The following is a 21,678-nucleotide window of genomic DNA, read 5'->3' as shown; positions in this document are numbered from 1 at the left end:
ACCTTGGCCTTTATAGACATGCTTTCTATTGTATTACATTCATTTGGAACTTCTAGTTATACAATTTACGGTGTTCAATGGACACAGAGTTTATTAGGACTTTTACTTTGGTGAAAACATCATTTAGAGAGTAGAGTTTTGTTTTGGTTGGCTTGTTTTTGTTTTTTGGTTTTTTTTGTTTTTGTTTTTTTTTTTTGTTTTTTTTTGTTTGTTTTTTTTTTTTTTTTTTTTTTGTTTTTTTTTTTTGAGAAAGGCTTGGTTTCATGTATCTCAGGCTGGTCTTGAAGTCACTATATAGGTGAGGATCAACTTGAGTCCTCCTGCCTGCACTTTCAGAATTCTAGAATCACAGCCATTGCTTTCTATAGGCATAGTGACGCTGCTGCACTTAAAATGTATTTTCTTCTTGCACACCCAAAGGAGGCTTCATTTAAAGATGCAGGTTAAATCCATATAACTAATTAAATATGGCTTCCCAAAAGTGTGTGGGCTTTTGGGGAAATCTCTAGAGTTCCTAAATGCAACTGGGATCTAGTAGCAAATCCAAATATTCTGAAGGAAAAAAGGCCGCCTGTAAAATGAGGGGACATAAAGGTTTCTGCTTGTTTGGTTTGGGGTGGGGAGGCACCTCACTGTGTAACAGGCTGGCTAGGAACTCAGCTGTCCTGCATCAGCCTCCTGAGTGCTGAGACTACAGATATCTAACACACCACCTCGTTGAGTATCGTTCAGTGCCTTCCATAGCAGGTAGAATTGGATGGGAGTGGCGTGGGGGCTGCTGAGTGTGGAGACCAGGCTTTCTATTTCCAGCAGAGTCAGACATGTGTAGTGGTTTTTCCAACAAAAGGGTCCCTAATCCGGCAGCTTCCTTTCATAAAGCAGCAGGGGAAAGTTCTTCCATACGACCACGAGGTGGCAGTATGCCTTCAGGGATAGAACTAGTTCCTCCCAGCCTCGGGGGTTTTCTTGGTTGGCATTGTGTTGTGTGTGATGTTTTACTCTTTTTTTGTGGGGGTGGGGGGGTGGCATCACCAACCTCCCAAATAAATCACACACAGAGGCTTATTCTTAGTTACGAGTACCCAGCCTTAGCTTGGCGTATTTCTTGCCAGCTTAAGTTATCCCATCTACTGTTTCCCTCTGGGCTTTTATCTTTCTTATTCTGTATATTTTACTTTCCTTCTTGCTCCGCAGCTGGCTGGGTAGCTGGCCCCTGACGTCCTCCTCTCCTGTTCTTTTGCTTCCTCTGCCTCGGTTGTCCTTCTATTTATACTCTCTGCCTGCCAGCCCGCCTATTCTCACTCCTGTCTCTCTCTACGTTAGCGGTTCAGCTCTTTATTAGACCGTCAGCTGTTTTAGACGGCAAAGAATCACAGCTTCACGGAGTTAAACAAACACAACACGCCTTAAAATAATATTCTACCACAAATCTGGGTGTCCAGATCCTGTTCCACGACTGATCTCCTAACAGCTATTCATTCCTGCCGGTTGTTCAGCTGCTAGCACTAAAAATTGCTTTAGGGAACAACTTTAAGAATAGACTCCAAAACTTCTGGATTCAAAAGTCTAGATTTAAAAGTACTAAGATTCGGTTTCACTGCTGCTGGGTGAGTTGATAGAAAGAACACTATACACAACCACAAGTGCTTATTAATTATTGTCACCTGGGACCAAGTGACTCTTGGGTTTCAGAAGACAAAGCATGTTACAGCAGTAGAGCATTGGGCATGTAGAGAAAATGAATAATTTGACATTTTCCGGTGTCCTCTAAAGTTTGCAGACCTTGCAGAAATTAACGACCCATGCAAAGCTTTGATTTTTCTTGCAGTGCTCATGTTAAAGTTACTCCTGTGTTCTCTAGCCCAAGAGCTGGACTTCAGAAAATAAACTCTAACATTGGAACCCCAGCCTTTTGATTTATAATTTAAGACAGTTTCACAACCTTCAGAGACTTCTCCAAGGGGCTCTAAGCAAGCATAAGCCTGATGGAACTTCTGTAAGATGTGGACAAAGCTGATAGACCCAGAGTCCCCAGTACACTGGCCCTGTTGAGCGGCACTCCTGTATCTTTGAAAATTTATTCCTCTTTTATTTTTTCTGAAGGCAGATATGCTTTGTTTTGCTTTTCTTAGTATGGAAGCACACCTCTAATGTGGATTCCATGTCTCTCGATAATCATCAGTACATGTCACAGTTATTACTGCCAGTGTGACAGGGTCTAGAACCACCTAAAAGATGGCCTCTCAGTGTGCCTGTTTAGGATAATACACTTTGGGTTACTTGAACTGGGGAGAACTATTTTAACTATGGGAGACAACATCCCATGGGCTGAGCTCCTAAAGTGAATGAAAAGGAGAAAGGGAACGGAACATAAACAGCTATTGCTCTCTGTCTCTATGGATGTTGAATGACCAGCTACTCCAAGCTCCTACTACCATGACTTCTCCATCATGTGACGATGCCCACAGAAGATATTTGTGGACCAATAGGCTAAGAAATTTAATGTATGCTCTCCAATGGGGATCTAAGAGATACAACAATTCTAGGGAAAGAATAGAAAAGACTGTTTCTGTCCTGCCCATGTCCACTCCCTACTTAACACAAGGCACTTGCAAAGAAGACTGACCTTTGACCTTCATGTCCCCCTAATAAATTACAAAGAAAAGTCTCTTGAAGTGGGGAGAATTGAAGCAGGCTAGCAGGAGAAACAATTTAGCAACATGGGACTATACATGACATAGGCTATGCATACACCACTCTTCTAACCACGCACTTGGCAGCCTGAGAAATCTTTGTCTTATACACACACAGCCAACTCTGGACAATGCACTTAGTGACATGCTGGCAATCTGAAACCCCCACTTCTATCAGGCTGAAGAAAAAGAAACAGCAACAGCAAGTTATTTCCCTTTGTGACCTATGAATAACACCCAGTGCCTATTCAAATACATCCCAGAACACATCCTGAAAACAAAATAAAAACAAACCAAAAAGATGTGTCAGCCAAGCCTGAACTGGTTTTCATTGCAAGCACTGTAAGGGAAGTTTTGCCCTCTATGTGAACTTTTAGAGAGAATCTCCTATTTACCTTCTATGGCTATCATGTTAAGAAAGACCAGCTATGAACAATAGGAAAGCTACCCTTGGGATCAACACTTTATCCTTCAAATGTGAAAATGAAAGTTTATTTTCAAAGAGAGGGCTTGAGTAAGAAAGTGACTAGACGTGCTTCCCACTTGAAAACAGCCTTGTAGAGAGGTATTTCCCCAGGGTGGAGGTACATACAGGCCAACACAAATTGTGGGCCAAGGGGGTTGGGATGCTTCTCAAGGTATCAGGGGAATTTGGCAGCATTGTCCATCAAGTAATACTGGTTTTTCAGGTATGAAAGTTCCAAAACTGAGGGTGTTCATGAATTCTTCTTCACTCTTCTGAGTGTGAGAGGCCAGGCAATGTGAAGCAGGGGAAAGTCCCTGTAAGGAGACTCTGGGAAGTCATTGCATCCATCTTTGAAGATGTGTACAGTTTCACTGGAAACCCAAGGATGGCAGAGATACTATTGAGGGAAGCTATAGGCACAGAGTAGAGCCACCCCAATAGAGAGACTATGTTATACATCAGGCAACAGAGCTAAAGTAGTGTGGCTACCTGAGGTCTTTAGATCCCAGAACATGCACTACAGCTGCTGTGGGGACCAGCCGTGAGAACTGCAGGGCTCAAGGAAGATCCAAGGAATAGGGGTATTTTCTAATCTGAGGGAATATGGGAAAAGACACACGCTTTCTTAATTGTTTCCTTCTGACTTTTTCTTTACCCTTTTGCTTATTTTTCCTCTATATCTTTCATTCTCTCATTCTTGATGTTTTCCTTCTAGCTCACTTTATTTTTTTTTCCTGTGCAGATTATATACCTCAGTGTATTGTGTGCTTTAAAAACATACATGGTGATAAGCTATGAATTAGTGTAGGGACAGTCAGCAAAGGAGGAAAAGATATCTAGACTAAACATGAGGAGCAGCAGAAGCTGTAGTCAAATTGTCGATACTATGTTTATTTGAGACAGGAGATGTATACTACCTAAAGTTCCTCTTCCTGACAGGTGTCTTAGCTACTTTTCAACTGCTGTGACAAAACACCATGACTAAAGCAACGTATAAAAGGAAGTGTTGAATTTGGAGCTCATGGTTCTGAAGGGTTAGAGTTCTTGGCTATTGTAGAGGGGAGCAAGTCAGCAGACAGGCAGACCTGCTTTGAGCAGTAGCTGAGAGCTCACATCTCAACCCACAAGAATAAGACAGAGAATGAGTTAACTGGAAATGGTGTGGCCTTCTGAAAACCAAAGCCTGTCATCAGTGGAGTAGCACCTGTGAAAAAGCCACACCTTCTCATCCTTCCCCGACAGTTCCACCAACTGGGGATCAAGTATTCAAACATGTGAGCCTATGGAGGCTACTCTCATTGGTAGCTACAAGCTTTCCTCCGGAATGTCATTCAGCACACTCTCCATCTGTACATCACTGGCTGTCTCCTCACATAGGACATTTTTCTTCAGAGTGCAACGTGAATAGTAGACATATGTCCTTTCTATGTATCCGCAGTACATCTTACTTAAGTCATATGTGCTTCTTTCAAACCTGTAAGAGAAAAGCAGGGACACTTGATGAGGTATAGTTTGATTACACCCACAGAAGAGAATTTTCTACACAAAATTATTGCGTGTGTGTTCTATTGTTTAAGTCAAATTTGAGTTGATGACTGGGGTATACATATGTGAGGTGAAACCCACATCTGGAATATTTTCTGTCATTTGTTTCCAGACTAACCTTGCTTCCCACGGCTGATACGATTTACAATAATGCCACGCCACAAGTGTCTACCTTCACTTCCTGTAGTAAAACAGTGGCACCGTCTTCACCAAACTAGAATGAACCTAATTTAGGAAACATTTAAGCCCTGCATCATCTCTTGTGTGCCGTTTCCTCCTAGCAATGTCTCATATACTCCATTCTGACTAGTAGTTTATAACATTGGATGAGTAATCATAAATGCATATTTATAAATTAGAAACATTATTTTTTTAATAAACATAACATTAATTTTTGGGGGGTCAACTAATAATAATGGTCATCAAATAATTTCATTAGTTATTTTTGGAAGCAGAAGAAGCCATGGGTGTGGGGAAGGCTTAAGTAAGTGTGTATTATTGACATGAGCTGGCCATGTTGAGGACCATGGCCTCAGACCTACAGTAAAATAGCAAAGACTTCATCCTCCTAGGGTGAGGGTTAGCGGGATGGCAAATCCTCTCTCTCCCTCCAGTGAGGCTCAAAGGGATGAAAAAGTCTTCCTCCCTACCCATCCCCAAGAGTGATGCTTGGAAGGATGGGAAAGCCCTTCATCCTGTCCATGTACAGTTGCTGATGGTGTAGAAAAGTCCACCATAACAGTCTTCCCCTTAGATATTTGTGGCCTTAAGAGTGTTGCCCTACGAGACTGTTTCTACTGAGATCAATTAAACCCGTTCCCCTTCAGAGACTGTCCCTATTGAGAACAACTAAACCAGCCTCCTTGGTTTATCTGTATGAAGTTGCACACCCTCCTCCAAGAGTCCAACGTATATACTAAACACACTGAACTTCTGAGATACCTTGGCTTTTCCACCAGAGAGCCCAGCCTTCCTGTGTGCATGTGTGCCTGTCTTTTCTTCAATCCCTTACCACCCCAGTAGGTCCACCCCTAAGGCAGTACAAGGATGTAGCAAGTTAAATTTTCAATTTTCAAGAATGAGATTTCTAGGGAGCTGAAGAAATGGCTCTGTGGCTAAAATGGAAATTCCAGGGGATCTGAGTTCAGCCCCCAGCTTACAGTGGCTCACAAGCACCTATAACTCCAGCTCTGGGGTATACAATGCTTCTGGCTGCCAGGTACCTAAAATCATGTTTGAATACTCATACACACAGATATACAAAGAGACAGTTAATTAAAAGTAAAATACATGTTGAAAAAAAATGTTTTTCTATAATGTCAAAGTAAACATCACTATCTTCCAGAAAAAGCCCCAAACATGAGAATAACAACAAAATTTCACTCACTTGTGTGTGTGTGTGTGTGCGCGCACACACACACACACACACACACCATATATAATGATTATTTAAGGATTGTTAGATATTATCAAACATCTGCTGATCGTATCCCCTTTATTGTAGCGGGAAATCTGGGGAGCTGTGCACCTTAGCCGGCTTGAATTCAGGGTGCTAGCATCTGGACTTTGAACTGCCTTTTGTGGTGTTATCTTTGTGACCGTTACCTTTTCCAACAGCTGCGTTTTGTTTGAAGCGTCTGAAGCTTATCGGAGTTCTTCCTGAAGAGTTCAAAGTCTCTGCAAAATCGGTTGCAGAAGAACTCTGGAGAACCAACCAAGAGGTTTGGTGGCTGAGAATTGCTCTGTCACTTGTTTCCCTTGGGAGTTTCAGAGAAGAGGTGTCCATGTGCAGAAACTCATTTGCTAAGGTGTAGATTGTGTGACACTAAAGAAAAGGGGTGGAGGTGGTTGCGAAGCAATGGCAGTCAGGTCACCAGAAAGTGGCTCCTCTGCTGCTCTTAAGCCAAGACTCATCTTGGAGAGACCCAATTTCTTCCACAGACCTACCAAAAAACACAACACCCACCCTTGGCGCCCAACATCATGGGCCTTGGAGAAAGAAGAGATCTAGTTGCTCCAGGACTGGAGGGTTCTTTTGCTTTGTTTTGTTTTTTTGTTTTTGTTTTTGTTTTTTGTTTTTTTAAAGTGCACTCTCTGAGTATGAGGACTCAGGATTTGTCAGGTTCATGGAGAACTTCCCCCTCTCAGGAGTGGCAACAAGTAAAATGGCTCCTTAGGCAAAGAATAAATCAAGGGGAAAGGCCCTTTTAAGTAGTGAAAAGGAAAAGGAAGGAAATAAAAAAGAAAATTCCTCGAAAGAAAAAGGACAAATGTTTAATTGAGAACAGGTATTTTCCCATTTGTTGAATCAAGGCCTAGAAATACAAAGGCCCCCATAAACAAAAAATAAGGGAAACCAACCAACCAACCAAACAAACAAACAAAAATCTTCCAGTAGGAATAGAGGAAGGAAAAGGGCTCTTTCCAATATCACGAAGAAATTCACGACAACTGCAACCCCAATTTCCCTGGCTCTCCCTACCTGTTGCTCTTGTTGACTTGCAGGCCATCAGAAGAGTTGGTATCTGAATATCAAAGAAGGATGGGCAGGGCTTCGCTGATTCACCCTGAGCTAGCACAGCTGGCCCAGAACTTAGAATTTTCTTGGTTTGTTGTTGTTGTTGTTGTTTGTTTGTTTTTTGGGTTTTTTGTTTTTTGGGATTTTTTTTTCTTCCTTAAATTTGGTTTAAATGACTTTTGTTTTTGTTTTTGTTTTGTTTTTTATCCCCACCACCAACACCCCTTCAACAAGCCCAACTTCTGGTAAAGACAGTTTCAGTCAGGGCATAAATTACTAAGTCAATGATGTTTGAATTTCCAGAGGTATTAGTCATTCATTGTATGGAAGACGTTGTTTTCTCTTGATCATCTGAGTAATACATGTTTAATTTTCATAGTAAATGAACTAGAAGAGCAAAATTCATGATTTTGAACAATATTATTGGGTATGCTCTTGTCTGTTTATCATTATGAGAATTTGCCTCTGTTCTTTTAAGTTGCTGTCTATAAACTTGGCTAAATTCCATAAAAATGCAGCACCTGAAATAGAGTGGTTGTTAAATATGGCTGCTAAATCAAACGCTCATAGAAATAATCTCTTGCTGATAAAGAGCCTACAAAAACCATTTTTCCACTAAATAAAATACAGATAAATTATTTGTTCCACATTATTTATAATTGACAAGTTAAATTAATGTGTTACTTGAGATCTATAAAAACGGGTCCACCTTTTAAGATTTTATGAAAATATTTCCTGGGTATTGCCTAAAATTACCTCTTAAAATCCTATAGAGATTGTTTTTCATGCCTTTATAGATGGCTTATCTAAAAAAACGACCATGCAGATAGAAGCTGATGATAGAATTACTCAATTGTTGTTACTTCCATTTCTTAAAGGTAAAGCAGCTCCAATATCTCAAACAGGAGGTGTTATAAGCATTGGAAAGAAAGTATTGTGGCAAACTGTTATTAATGACATGACAAGAGGCCAAAACTAAAATTACAAGTAAATGGCATTGAGATTGAAGGTTTAGTGAACACTGGAGCTTACATATCTACAACTTCTCAAGAGTCTTGGGATCCTTACAGGCCTTTAGAGGATGGTTTCACTCAGTTTTGAGGCATTAGAACATTATCTCAGATGAAACCAAGTATAGAATGGATCAAATGTTTAGGGCCTGAAACACAAATATGAATATTAAAGCCTTATTATATAGCCATAAATGTATGGGGGAGGGATTTGTTACAACAAAGGTAAACTCAAATTAATATTCCTACAATTTCAGGAACAGCCCATAAAATGATCTTTAAAAATGGGATACATTTCTGGAAAAGGTATTAGAAACAATTATCAAGGAAAATCATAGGTTATACAGGTTGGTCAACAACAGGGGGGAAGAAAAGGAATTAGCTATCCAAATTTGGAGTATGGGTGCATGTTGGAAAGGGCATCTATTTCTGGGCCTCTTACATTTTATACTGACACAAATAAGTTAGAAATGGTTGGTTATAAACCAGAAAACCTAAGTAAAGTAATTCACAGGTCATATGCTTCTGTTAAAAAAATCAGTTATATGCCATCTTAATGGTTTTATTAGACTTTAAAGAACCTCTTAATAACTACTGATTCTCACTATGCATAAGAGGTTATATGGTGTATAGAAACTGCTGAACTTATTCCTGATAATTCAGAATAAACTTTGCTATCCATGCAACTGCAACAAGTATTGTGTGAACTACTTATCACTCATCTTCAATCTTATACTGAATTGTCTGGGCCATTAGCAAAAGGAAACGAAGAAATTGATCAATTACTGACAGGAAGTGTGTTAAAAGCTTCAGAATTTTATAAGACACATCATGTTAATAGTAAAGGCTTAAAAGAAATCCCATTACTGGCAACAAGCTAAAGAAATTATTAAAAAAAAGAAAGAAAGAAAGAAAGAAAAAAAAAAAACTGTCCTGTTTGTTCTTTGTATAATCAAGTTTCTTTACCTGCAGGAATAATCCTAAAAGTACACATAGACACACACACACACACACACACACACACACAGAGTAAATGTATGTATTTAATTTAACAGTATTTGAAATTTTAAAATACCATTGATACACACTCTTGGTTTGAATGGGCATCCATCGGCTGTAAGTTCTGAAAAGGCAGATTCTATAATTACATGTTTAATAGGGGCAAAGGCTACAGTGAGCATACAAGTACAAATTAAAATTGATAGTGCCCCTGTTTATGTTCCCAATAAAGTAAAACTTTTTTTGCACATTATAACATAAAACACTTCACAGGGATACTGTATAATCCTACAGGACAAGTGAGTGTTGAAACATCTAGTCACACTCTAAAAGAGATGCTTTTTAAACAGAAGGAGGATATGAGGACCCCCCCCCCCCCGATAGATTGCATGATGCTTTACTATCTTTAAATTTTAAATGCTAATGAAGCAGGGACTACAGCTACTGAAAGGCATTAATTAATTAGACTGTGGAAAAACTGCTAAACCAAGTCAGCCTGTGTATCACAAGGATGTTTTAGCATCAGAAGGAAAACCAGGGGAAGTGTGATGTTAAGGCTAAGGGTGCTTTTTCACTGTGCAGGGAAAAATACATTCAGGGTTTTTGTTGTTTTGTTTGTTTGTTTGTTTGTTTGTTTTTGTTCTTTGTTTTTTTGTTTTTGTTTTAAATAAATTGAAGCCACTTACTTTCCAGATATTTCTTCTTAATTTCTCCTAAGAAATTGTTACAAGCTCTTGGCCAATCATCCTTAACCACTCACAACTGCACAATTCCAGCACTACAGTCTCAGCTGGATCCCTTCCTGTCACTGACAAAGTGGTGATGTGTGTGCAGAATTCTCAGTGCTTACTTACCCTCAGCATGGTAGACTTTCAGACAGGTGGCCCTGGCTGGCTTCTTAGTCAGTGTGTCCTAAACTAACAAATATGTGTGTGGGGTGGAGGTTGGGGGGGGCATTGAAATGCAACAGGATGGTGGTATTCTTGCATATCCAAAGCAAGATCCTGGATTCAATCCCCAGTATTGGAACAAACAAAGTTTGGGGGTGGGGGAGGTAACAGGGCTGGAGAGATGGTTCAGTCCTTAAAGCACACTTGGATCTGGCAGAGAAGTAAAGTTCGGTCCCCAGCATCCAGCTTACAGCTGCCTGTAAATCAAGATCGAGGGCTGGAATGCCCTGTAACACTTGTGTGAGCACTGCTCTCTTGTGCACCTTGTGATGAATGTGGGATCTGCAATGACACCAGCAGACCGAGACTACAATTTCTTTTTCTAGATTCATATTCTGTTTCCCAAATTTCATGAATTATAAATACAAGTGGAATTTTCACATGGTTTTGTAAGGCCTTGATTTGGTCTCATTAAAAAGCAGAACAAATACAATGTATGAATCCAGTTATTGCAGTATATTTATAAATACCTTCCTAAATATGTTAGTAAGTTATAAATACACTTACAAATCATGCAATCTATAGAGAAGTTTGTATTATTTTTTTATGCTGTTCATCCAGTGAGTTTTCAAATAATACACTAAACAATCTCCACTTCAGGGCTATGGAGGTAATTTAATTGAGTCCTTGCTTAGCAAGTACAAAATCTTGAGCCCACGGATAAAATCTGAGCTGGCATAAAATCTGAGCTCATAATCCTAGCACTGGGGAGAAATAGACAACCAGATCCCTGGGGCTCGCTGGTAACTTAGACTTCTTGGAGAGTTCTGGGCCAGAGAGAGATTCTGCCTCAAAAAGTGGAAAACATCTGAAGAATGACTTCAGAATTTATTCTCTGACTTGCATTGGGTACACACACACACACATTCCACACACAAACACACAAACATACAGCCCAAGTTTAGGTAATTTAGAGCCCTGTCAACCTCGCATTCACCTTTTTTAACTCCAGAATATAGAACAATATTAAGTATTTAAAGGTATTTAGTGAATGGTTTTGGCTTTTGCAATCTTAACTATAAGCATTAATTACACACACACACACACACACACACACACACACACACACACACACAATCCATAATTTGATTACTCTAGGTTACTGGAGATTTGCCAACCTGGTGAAAAGACGTGTATGGCCATTTTCTACATAATCTAGTAAATCACAAAACCCTGCTGGTAGAGAAACTTGCCTTTAAAGACAAGCTGTCATCTGAAGCTGCTTTTAAAGGCACTCAGCCAAGCTCCTGAAGATACATCTCCACTCAAGCCTAACTACAAAAATCCAACAAGAATAGAGACTTATGCTGCAGAGAGAAACATTGTTTCCATTCAGGCCTAACCACAAAAATCCAATAAGAACAGAGATTTACCCTGCAAAGAGAAACACTGTCTCCATCCAAGCCTAACCATAAAGATCCAACTAGAGACTATGCTGCGGAGAGAAACATTGTCTCCTTTCAAGCCTAACCATAAAAACCCAACAAGAACAGAGACTTACCCTATAGAGAGAAACATTTTCTCAGTTAGTGTCTCAGATTTTGCTTGATCTCTTCTGGGTGACAATCCCAGCCAATAATTACTTAAGCTTTCCGACTTTACAAATTCCTAGAGAAACAGAGATGGCCTGTTTAAGAAACTGTTTCTTATGTCTGTATACTACCTCACAGGATCACACATTGCAGGCTACTGTTTTAACATGATAGTTTTGGCCTAACATTACCACCTTTCAATGTCACTTAAAAGAAACAAAGTGATTTTTAAGATGTTAACAAGTTTTTTTTTCCTCTTTTCTTTTTCGAGACAGGGTTTCTCTGTGGTTTTGGAGGCTGTCCTGGAACTAACTCTTGTAGACCAGGCTGGTCTCGACCTCACAGAGATCCACCTGCCTCTGCCTCCCAAATGCTGGGATTAAAGGTTTGCATCCCTCCCCCCACTGATGTTAGCATTTTTTTATAGCACAGTTCCCTGCCTAGCAGGAAGAAAGCTGGACCTGCTGTGTAGATATAGGGAAGAATGAGGAGGAAATTCAAGTGCTGGGGGGCAGCTGCAATCACAGAACTGTGGTTTAGCAGGACATCGTGCAACTGCTCAAACAGTAAAAACTAACATCACCCCTAGCTAGTCAGGCCCTGGTAACTGCAACAGTCCTTTGCTCTATTGTTATGGTGTGGTCAGCCCTGCATCAAGTGCAGCTTCCATAATGCATCTAATACCACAACATACACTACTCTACCCGTGTAAGAATAGAAGGAGTCAATCCTGGTCAATCCTAGTTCATTTAAGAATCTCTCATGAAACAAGCCATACAGACTCTGCGATGAGACTTTCCCTTGAGAAGCTCACATCCCTTCTGCTGGTTTACTTTCTCACAAAATGTTTCAACTGTTCACTCTCTGTGTCTGTCTGATGGCTACAGGAACTTGGCAACAAGTGGACTGAAGTCTCTGAGATCTCTTAAGCCTTCACCACTGGTGACAAAAGAGCCTACTGATTCACTGAATAACCTTAATATAGGGTCAATGAAAAGCTTAACAGTTTTCCAGCTCTAAATATTTGGGTAGTGAATATTCAGTCTGGGGCACAGGAGGTGGCTAATGACTTCAAGCCAGACTTAACAGAAAAAGGGAAGTGGACTAGAGCTGTTGTAATAGAGTAGAGTCAAAGTAGAGCAATAGCTACAGAACCCAGAGTCAGGGCACAATGCTTCATCCAAAGTAATGTCTTTTCCTGTTAAAGCCAGTTGTTGTTGTTTGTTTGTATTTAAGTAAGTAATTATGTATGGTTATTGATAAAGGTCAATGAGAGAGCATAACCAATCAAATTCCCTTCTCTTATAAAAGATGACCAAGTTTCATACGGCAGAGAAGCTGAGCTATTAAGTGGATATACTTTTACTCCAAGATAAATCGCTACAATCTAGGATCAGCAGCTCACACAGTTAATTCCAGTACCTGGGAATGAGGCAGGAGGATTGCTGTTAGTTTGAGATAAGCCAGGGCTACTGAGTGAGATTTGTCTCAAAAGAAAGAAAGAAAGAAAATAGTAAAGGATTACTATATGAGAGACCAGAACTATTTACTAATAAGAGAAATGCAAAGGCATTGTTTAGACCAGCAGTTCTTAACCTATGGGTTACTATCCCTTTGGAGATCAAATGACTCTTTCATGGGGGCTGCCTAAGACCATCAGAAATATCAGTTACTTCCACTAAAATTCCTAACAGTAACACAAGTAGAGTTATGAAGTAGTAGTAAAATAATTTTATGGTGGGGGGGTCATAACATGAGGAATTGTATTAAAGGGATGCAGCATTAGGAAGGTTGGGAACCACTGATTTAGACATAAACAAACCAAAGGATTCGTTTTTCATTGATCCTAATTACTCTGTGCAATATGTCTGGTTAACATTTGCCTCCTCTTTATCAACCCAGTATAGTTACTTAAACAAGTATCACCCTATCTGGCTTAACCTTGCCTTTTTGCCTAAGTAAATAAAAAATATAATATATTCACAATAAAGAATATCCTCCTGTGTGTGTGTTTTTATAGGGGTAGTGAGCCCTAGCCACGATGGTCAGACTCTCTGTCTTTGGATAGCTATTCTGGAGCATACACAGAAAATCTGCATCTACACTTCCAACTTGGAAATAACAGATCTGAGGATTCTGGGAGTCCCTGATCTACCCTTCTATCTTGTAGCTTCTAAGATTCTGCTTAAGCTAAAGCCTGTGGGTTTTAGCTTGACTGTGATTTTTTCCCTAAGACAGATGTGCAAGTCCCACTCCCCTCCCCATGCAACGCAAGTGATTCTGAGTCATGAGTGGGTCACCGTGAGTCTTCCCAACATGTCCCTCTCCACCCCTCCCTCGTTTCCTGATGCAAAGTGATTCCTTCCCAAGGGAACAGAGACATAGGAACTTACCAGCACACTCTTGTCCTTAATCTTCAGCAGGCTAGCATTCCGAGCAGAGCACAGCATTTCACTGTTTTGCCATGTTCCTGATTCACCAAGTCTGAGATAACAGCTGTCCTTGTACCATTTCGAACCCTTTGGACAAGGTTTGCATTTGTGCTCTAGAAGGAGGACAGAGTCGCGCAGGTTCGTGTGAACACTCTTGACTATTATTCCTTTACTGCCTGTGTGACACTGACAAGATTGACTGTGTTGCTTCTCTTTAGGACAATGAGAAAGAAACCGAGTCCTCTACATCCCTATGCATCACCCTAGGAACATAACTTGGGCAAGCAAAAATGTTCAGGTACCTGGCCAGATTCAAATGTATTGTCTGTCCATCATTAGGAAATGTGGGTAGTTTTCCTTTGTTTGTACTCACTTACAGACTCTAAAATTAAATCACAGCAGCGAATGCTATCTAGTAAAAACCAGACTCACCAGGCCATGTGGGTCTGGTTGATGCAGCAGCTGTCTCTCTGGCTCTCAACTTCTGGAATATTTTAGAGACTCCTTAGAAGTACAGGAACAAAGTTTAACCACAAAAACTACACAAGCACTGGAAGGTAGCACCCGATCCCCTGGTTCCATACATCACCAGAGACTTCATCTCTTTGCTAGGACCTTTCTCTCCTTCGGCACTAGCTGAAATGTAGGAATGGGGTGATGTATAAAGAGGCATCCTTCCCTAACTACCACCTCTTGAGCTTTGTGCCCAGGACAAGGGTAATAAAGTGCAGATTAAAGAAACTGAGTATTACTGTCTGCTGCATCATTGTGGAGTGGTCAGAACCTTCTAAACTGGCTGTGTAGTTATTTCTGCTTTCATGCTTTCCTCCTCACTACGGGGAAATATCAATGACTCATTTACCAAATGCATTTCATTCCACACTTAACATTGGCTCTGCAAGAAACTGATTTTTCAAGAACCCTAAGGTTTCATTTGTTGCTCAGGAAACAGTTTTGTGAGCAATACAGGGTTACCTGGTTCTTTTTTATACAGCTCACGACACAGCTGGGTGGCCATCCTTTGCAGCACAGCAGAGAGGTTCTTGATTTCCTTGGAGCTGTTGAGACTGTGTATCAGCTGAAGGGAAATATTTCTCTTAAGTTCTTCCTTGATGCTTTGTAGTTCATTTGATTTTATGGTTTCTGTCTCCAAAGTTGTATAGACTCCAGGTTTTTTTAAAAGACAGAAGAGAATAGATGATTAAAAAAAAAAAACACAAAATAGCAAAACAACAAACTTATTCTCAGTTATTCCTATGACTTTTAGAAATTTTGTGAATTTTTTAAAAGAAATAGTATCAAAATAATAAAGTGGTAGGAAAAGGCTTCTTCTATGGGAGTTATTGAAGGAGGTAGAATGTATGTTTAATGGACTACATTATATTATAAGACCATCTTTGGGTCAGGAAAAGCCAAATTCAAAGAATAAACATTGTTTCAACAACTCATGGCATTCTAAATTAGCCCTAAAATATCTACACACACACACACACACACATATGCAACACTACACAAACTCAGCAGGTTGCATTTATATATTTACTTATATACCCATGTTACAATAATGATTAAAGACTAAGAGGCAATGGATTTGAGGAGAAGCAAGCAGGGGCATGAGAGGAATTTTAGGGGAAAGGGAGGAATGAAGCCATTATATTTTAATTAAGTGTAAACTTTCTTTTTAAAGGATGGGGAGATACATACACAATCCTCCTAGGACTCCCAGTCCAGCCAGCAGGAGAAGGCACAGAACAGTCAGACTCAACGCTGTCTTATGCTGTGAATGGGAAGGGGCGGAAGGTACTGTGAAAAGAAAAAGGAGCACAGCGTTCAAGAAACAGCTCACACCTAACTTCATTCATTCACTCACTCATTCATTCACCCTCCCCTCATCTCCTTTTATTGTGTATTTTATAATGAAAAGTAATTTGCTGGAAACCCAAACGCTTTAATTTTTTTCAAGAATAATCGGATAGGTTTTGAGTCTTTAACTATGCTGTATTACACCCTAGAATTGTTTGTTCATGAAAAGTCTTAAATTTCTTACTAATAAGGTTAAGGCAATGATATTTTTTTTCTCTTTTAAAGTAAGAAACATTCAGGAAGTTCTTATGAATGAGGAGTCTCATAAACAAAGACATTCACCCTTGGACTGATGAAAGATTCAAAAGAGTAAAGATAAAGGTTTAAAGTAGAGAGGAGGAAGGAAAAGGGAGGCTACGGGTAGCGCATATCAGTATATACAGTTGTGGAAAGTGAGTGTCTGAGCCTAAGGGAAGCCAAGTCAGGCTGAGGAGTCTTGGAATGCAGAGGTGAGGCTAGGCAGACAGAGCAGGCTGTCACTGGCTAAGTCTGGACATCCCTCACCAGCTCTCCACCTCCCTTAATCTGGATCTGCATTTCTCATTACAATCTTTTCAATATTTTCTAGCAAAACATTGTGATGGGATGATTTTTATTATTTTCTGAACAATGAATCACAGACTAGACCATTTTCCCACAAATAATTTTGAATTACTGTTAAGGTACAACATGATTTAAATTATCACCATATATGGATATATGAAAACATTGTTTCAAGAAAGTAATTCAGGAATTACCTAATATTCAGGAATAGAGGTTCCTGAAATTTGTCATATTAATATATATATATGATAGTATAACGATGTTGTAAAAATCTCTCAAAAAGATGTATAAAATATAAAATTTTATGTCTTAATATTTTGTAAAATTATTGTTAGTGAGAGTACAATAAATCTTCCAGTCTCTATCTGGAAAATGCCCTGGAGTGAGCCACCAAAGAGCACAAGCAAGAAGTCAGGACGAGAAGAACATCAAAAGCACGGGAACAGTGAAATTCAGGAGGAAACGTTTCAGAGAACACCCAGTGTGGAGGAATTTCACTTAGGTTTCCGTGTGGTATGAGTGCTGTTTGTAGTGTGTCACATAGTGAAAGTAGAGCCTCACACATGCTAAACAAGTGCTCTAGCACAAAGGTATAATCTCAGATCTCTTCCTACCTCTGATTTTGAGACAGGATCTCACTAAACTAACTGCTGGGGTGACTCTGAACTCACTCTGCAGCCCAGGCAGGTCTTGATTTGTAATCCTCCTGCCTAAGCCTCTTTAGTAGCTGAGATTAGAGAAGTGCTCCCTTAAGCCTGGCAAAGAAAGTGATGTTTAGACTGCTCAGCATTACTAAAACAGTAGGGAAGTATGTAGGGCCCTTCATGGACCCCCAAGACACCTTGAGCAAGCCTGAAGCTGTTGGCTGGAACATCTTGCCCCAGATTGGTTACTGGTACTGTGCCAGATTTGCTAACACCCATCTGCTGGGGAGGGACTAAGCCCAAGAGCTTGCACACTTGACCCTTGATGGTTTTCCACTGTGCTGTGTGTCAGTATATATGCCTGCAACTTCCCCTCAATAAAGAGCATTCTGCATTCCAGCATTGCTGTTGCACAAATGACCCGCTGTCTTGTCTTTTATTTAAATTTCTAGGCCTTTGCCCCATTAGTGGAACAGATTGTAGCTCCAGCGCTACAAGTGGAGGTCCCACTGAGGTCGGGAAGAAAGGACGACCTAAGAGATCGCCCTGGGAGGCCAGCTGGCAAAGTAAGTGAATGAGGGTGTACTGAAGGATGGGTGCCAGTAACTCTAAGGATATTAGTGGCCCTATTGAAAAGACGGCACTGGGATTAAAACTAAGACAGCTAAAACATTCATTGCCATATTAGAAAAACATAGTCCCTGGTTTATATACTCTAGAGGCTTAAACATCCCTGATTGGAACAGGTAAAAGGAGATCTCCAAAAGGCTTGTAAAGAAGAGGAGGCTGGTAACTTCCCTATTGTCACCTTTTCCTTTTGGAAAAGTCTAGTTAAAGATGCGCTCCTGAGCAACAATATCAAAGTAAAAGAACAAATGGCAGGGATGAGTAAGACTTTTGAGGAAGTACAAGGTTTAGAATCTGTGAAATCTATCCAGAAATGAGATGGCTCTTAACTAGGAGATGATAGTCCTACTGTAACTGATGCAGAAGAGACTTTGGAAGCAAAACTTGAACAATTAAAACAAAGAATTGCTGAAGACGATGAGCACAAATGCCATCCTCCTCAGCACAACCCCTTTTCTTGTGATCCCTTTAGTGGGGCCTCTGTGCTGAGAGGGATAGAGGAGGAGGTCAAAGATTTAATAACCAAGGTAGAAGCATTAGGAAAGGAAAGACAAGCTTTTATTGTGATTGAGACAGTGGATCCTCAGGGTAACAGGGTTAGGGAGCTCAGCCCACTAAATTTCAAGGATATGAAACAACTTAAGCAGGCTGCCACTGCCTATGGGACCAGTGCTCCTTTCACGCAGGCAATTTTTTAGTCTTTCACAGCATTAAATTGCACCCCTAGTGATTGCATGCAGCTCTGTAGAGCCACACTGAGAGGGGGCCAGGTGAGAGCCATTACCTTTTCTCAGAAGGTTCTCAGATGCTCACAGATGTGGCTTTTTCTCCTGACCACTAATTAGAGTTTCGGTAAAGAATCTATAAAATTACACTTTGATCCAAACAATAAGAATTTCACCTGCATTTCAGTCACTTGTGTTCCGACTCCCTTCTTTTTCATTGTAACTAATGCTACAAATTTTGGAGGAAGTCTCTGTTGTTCTTAGCAGGTCTGCCGAGGTTAGCTGCTGGGTGTAAGAAACAACAGCTGCCATGGTCTGAGTACCCGAGGTGGTACCCATGCTGGAGACCTCATTTACAGATGACCAACTTGTGCAGCACAGAGGAAAGCAGACTTTGGGATCACGGCTGAGATTGTTACTACCATTGTCACCTCCGCCACTGCAGCAACAGTTTCGAGGACAGCCCTCTCCCAATCTTTTAAATACTGCTAGCACGGTGGATAAACTGCTAGCGTGGTAGATAAACTAAGGCTGTAGCCTTAGCCACCCAAAACACACTCGATAATCTAGTACAAATTGGCATTTTAAAACTAAACCTACAAACTAGCCTCCTACAGAAACAGTTGGATTTATTGTGGGAGGCCCATATGGCTTCTTGTCCTCTCTCTTTCACACACATCTGTGTTACACCTACTAAAGTTGAGAATGCATCAGTTGTAGTTAGGTTTCTCCAGGGGTCCTGGAGTGATCAGTTTTTAAATTATACACATGCTTTAGCCATGCAGACCATATGAACCCCGAGTACCACCTTCCGGTGCAGAAGACGGATTGCAGGGATTTCAACTTGCAGGCAGATTAATTAGAGATGGGCAAGCTCTCTCTATCACTGGGGCTCATAGCCCTCGCTCTTGGTGCTATCTGCCTGATCTGCCTACACTACTGCCACAGCATTAGACAGGCCCAGGCCAACTTTCAAACAAGATGGATTCTACTATCTTTAGCTCAAGAGAATGCCTCTGCCCAAGTATGGCTGAACTTACAAACAAATCACCAGAGACGGGTAAGGCAGAAGGGGGAAAATATCCAACCTAAGACAGGAAGGTTACAGGCCTGTGTGACCTCTCCCATGATGGGTTAGGAATTATGCTGATGTCCTCTGCTGCCTAAGACAGGTGTTAGTTTATAATAAAAGAAAGGGGGCCCTGCATGGACCTCCGAGGCACCTTGAGCAAGCCTGAAGCTGTTGGCTGGGAACTTCTTGCCCCAGATTGGTTACTGGTACTCTGCCTGTTTTGCTAACACATACCTGCTGGGGAGGAACTAAGCCCGAGAGCTTTCACACTTGACCCTTGATTGTTTTCCATTGTGCTGTGAGTCAGTATATAAGCCTGCTCCTTCCCCTCATTAAATGGCATTCCTGTTGCACAATGACCTGCTGTCTTGTCTTTTACTGAACTCTCTAGGACTTTGCCCAATTAGTGGTACAGATCGTAGCTTGGGTGCTACAGAGAGGGGCAGTGACAGCTTAGTGGTAGCAGGCCATGAGGTAGCTCTGGGGCCAGAGGCACTTGCTGTGCAGGCACCTGGCTTAAGTTAAATCCCTGGTGGCTCACAAGGCAGACAGAGAGGACCGACTCTTCAAGATGTCCTCAGGCTTCCACACATGCACTGTGGTCAGTGCACACACAGATATATACACACATGTACACACACTCATAGTACACATGCATGCACACACTCATCAAATACACACACACACACACATTAAATATAATCTAAATTTAAAACAAAGAATAGAGATCTGATTGCTAGGATAAAACAAGGAAGCCCAAGGAAACCTGGACCAGACTCAGCTCCATGAACATTGAGGGGAAAAAGGCAGAAAAGTGTTCTCTCCAATGTGCGCGCGTGCATACACACACACACACACACACACACACACACACACACACACACATGCTCCCTCTCCTGCTTTCTCTTTCTCCTATTCTGCAAGCATTTCACTTTTCAAAACTATAAAAAAAGGAACACATAATTCTATAACTTTCCTGCACAATATATAGTCCTAGTTCCATGGCTTCATATAATGAACGCACACAACAGAAATAAACCCTCCACAATAAAACACCAATATCTCCACACAGAGAAACCCTGTCTTGAAAACAAACTAACAAAAAACCCACCACATTTGACAATACCATCCTGTCCCATGTATCTAGTTGAATACTTTTAAAAAATTGTAATTGAAATGATTTATGCCTTAAGGAAAAAAATCTATATAATCACTTTGAGCTTAAACAAAAGGCATAATTAAGAACTCACACTGAGTAATCATGATATTAGAAGTGTAGGGCTCTAACCACTGCCACAGCCTTATATCATATCCAGCACATATGATCTTACCTTTCCCCCCACATTTTTCAGACTTCTGGGTATTTTCTTTCGTATCAGAGTCCCGGAATTTGAGATTTGCATAAACAATTTCTTCAGACATTGATAGGTAGTCAAAGAAAGCAGACTGTTCCTTGAAAAAGGTGAGAGAGGATGAATAAGTCTACCTGGAACTTTACTCTTCTGTGTGTAAACTGAAGCTAATCTCACAAGCTAGAATTTCTTTTTAAAAAACCCACCGTGCCAGGCTCTCACATATCTTCCCAAGAGCCACAGACTGTTTGAAACCTCAGACAAAAACAAATAAAATCAAAAGGGGAAACATTTTTCTTCCTCTTATTTCTTCCCTTTTTCATTTCTACATTAATTTTTGAAATTGTGTTTGGATAATAATAGTATCAGGCAAGTTGCACAACTCATCCCTACCACACGGTGCAGATACAGCACAGGATTAAACTCGCTAGCATGAAATAACTGGAATGATTTGGCTCTCAAACGCTTGCTATTGCAACCACAGGGGCAAGCAAGGTGCCCTGTGAGTAGGATGGTCAAGGTTCCTAGAGAAAGAGTGGCTTAGTGAGAACTGCACATGCACAGAGATGACATGCAAAAATAAGAGATAAAGGACCATGCTCTCTCTCTCTGGTGCAGAGGTTCTGGCTAGATTAACAGGAACTTTGCCTTCAGCACTGGAGAAGCAGAAGCAGGTGGATGTCTGTGAGTTCCAGGACAGCCAATAC

The 21,678-nt window shown here is 40.7% G+C and overlaps 1 protein-coding gene across 1 annotated transcript; it reads right to left on the bottom strand.

Annotated features, from left to right (window-relative positions):
* Nucleotides 1-3,177: 3,177 nt before the first annotated feature.
* Nucleotides 3,178-21,197, bottom strand: Clec12a (C-type lectin domain family 12 member A). Its single transcript, XM_051173032.1, has 6 exons — nt 20,951-21,197; nt 15,850-15,948; nt 15,121-15,309; nt 14,107-14,258; nt 11,683-11,789; nt 3,178-4,633 (listed from the first exon to the last, which is right to left on the bottom strand). The coding sequence occupies exons 1-6, from the start codon at nt 21,039-21,041 to the stop codon at nt 4,465-4,467; spliced, it is 807 nt and encodes a 268-aa protein (XP_051028989.1). The 5' UTR covers nt 21,042-21,197; the 3' UTR covers nt 3,178-4,464.
* Between the last annotated feature and the right edge of the window lie 481 nt (nt 21,198-21,678).

Source organism: Phodopus roborovskii, unplaced genomic scaffold (genome assembly GCF_943737965.1).
Source record: "Phodopus roborovskii unplaced genomic scaffold, PHOROB, whole genome shotgun sequence".
NCBI classification, from domain to species: Eukaryota; Metazoa; Chordata; class Mammalia; order Rodentia; family Cricetidae; genus Phodopus; species Phodopus roborovskii.
Note: the sequence above shows the minus strand (reverse complement) of the source record. Positions and strands in the feature narration are given on the sequence as shown.

Coding starts and splice junctions, on each gene's coding strand:
- Clec12a (XM_051173032.1), bottom strand. CDS start 21,041: ATGTCTGAAGAAATTGTTTATGCAAATCTCAAATTCCGGGACTCTGAT. Junction 14,259..15,120: donor GCTGTATAAAAAAGAACCAG/GTAACCCTGTAT, acceptor TCCTCCTTCTAG/AGCACAAATGCAAACCTTGT. Junction 11,790..14,106: donor TTAAGGACAAGAGTGTGCTG/GTAAGTTCCTAT, acceptor CTGTTTCTCTAG/GAATTTGTAAAGTCGGAAAG.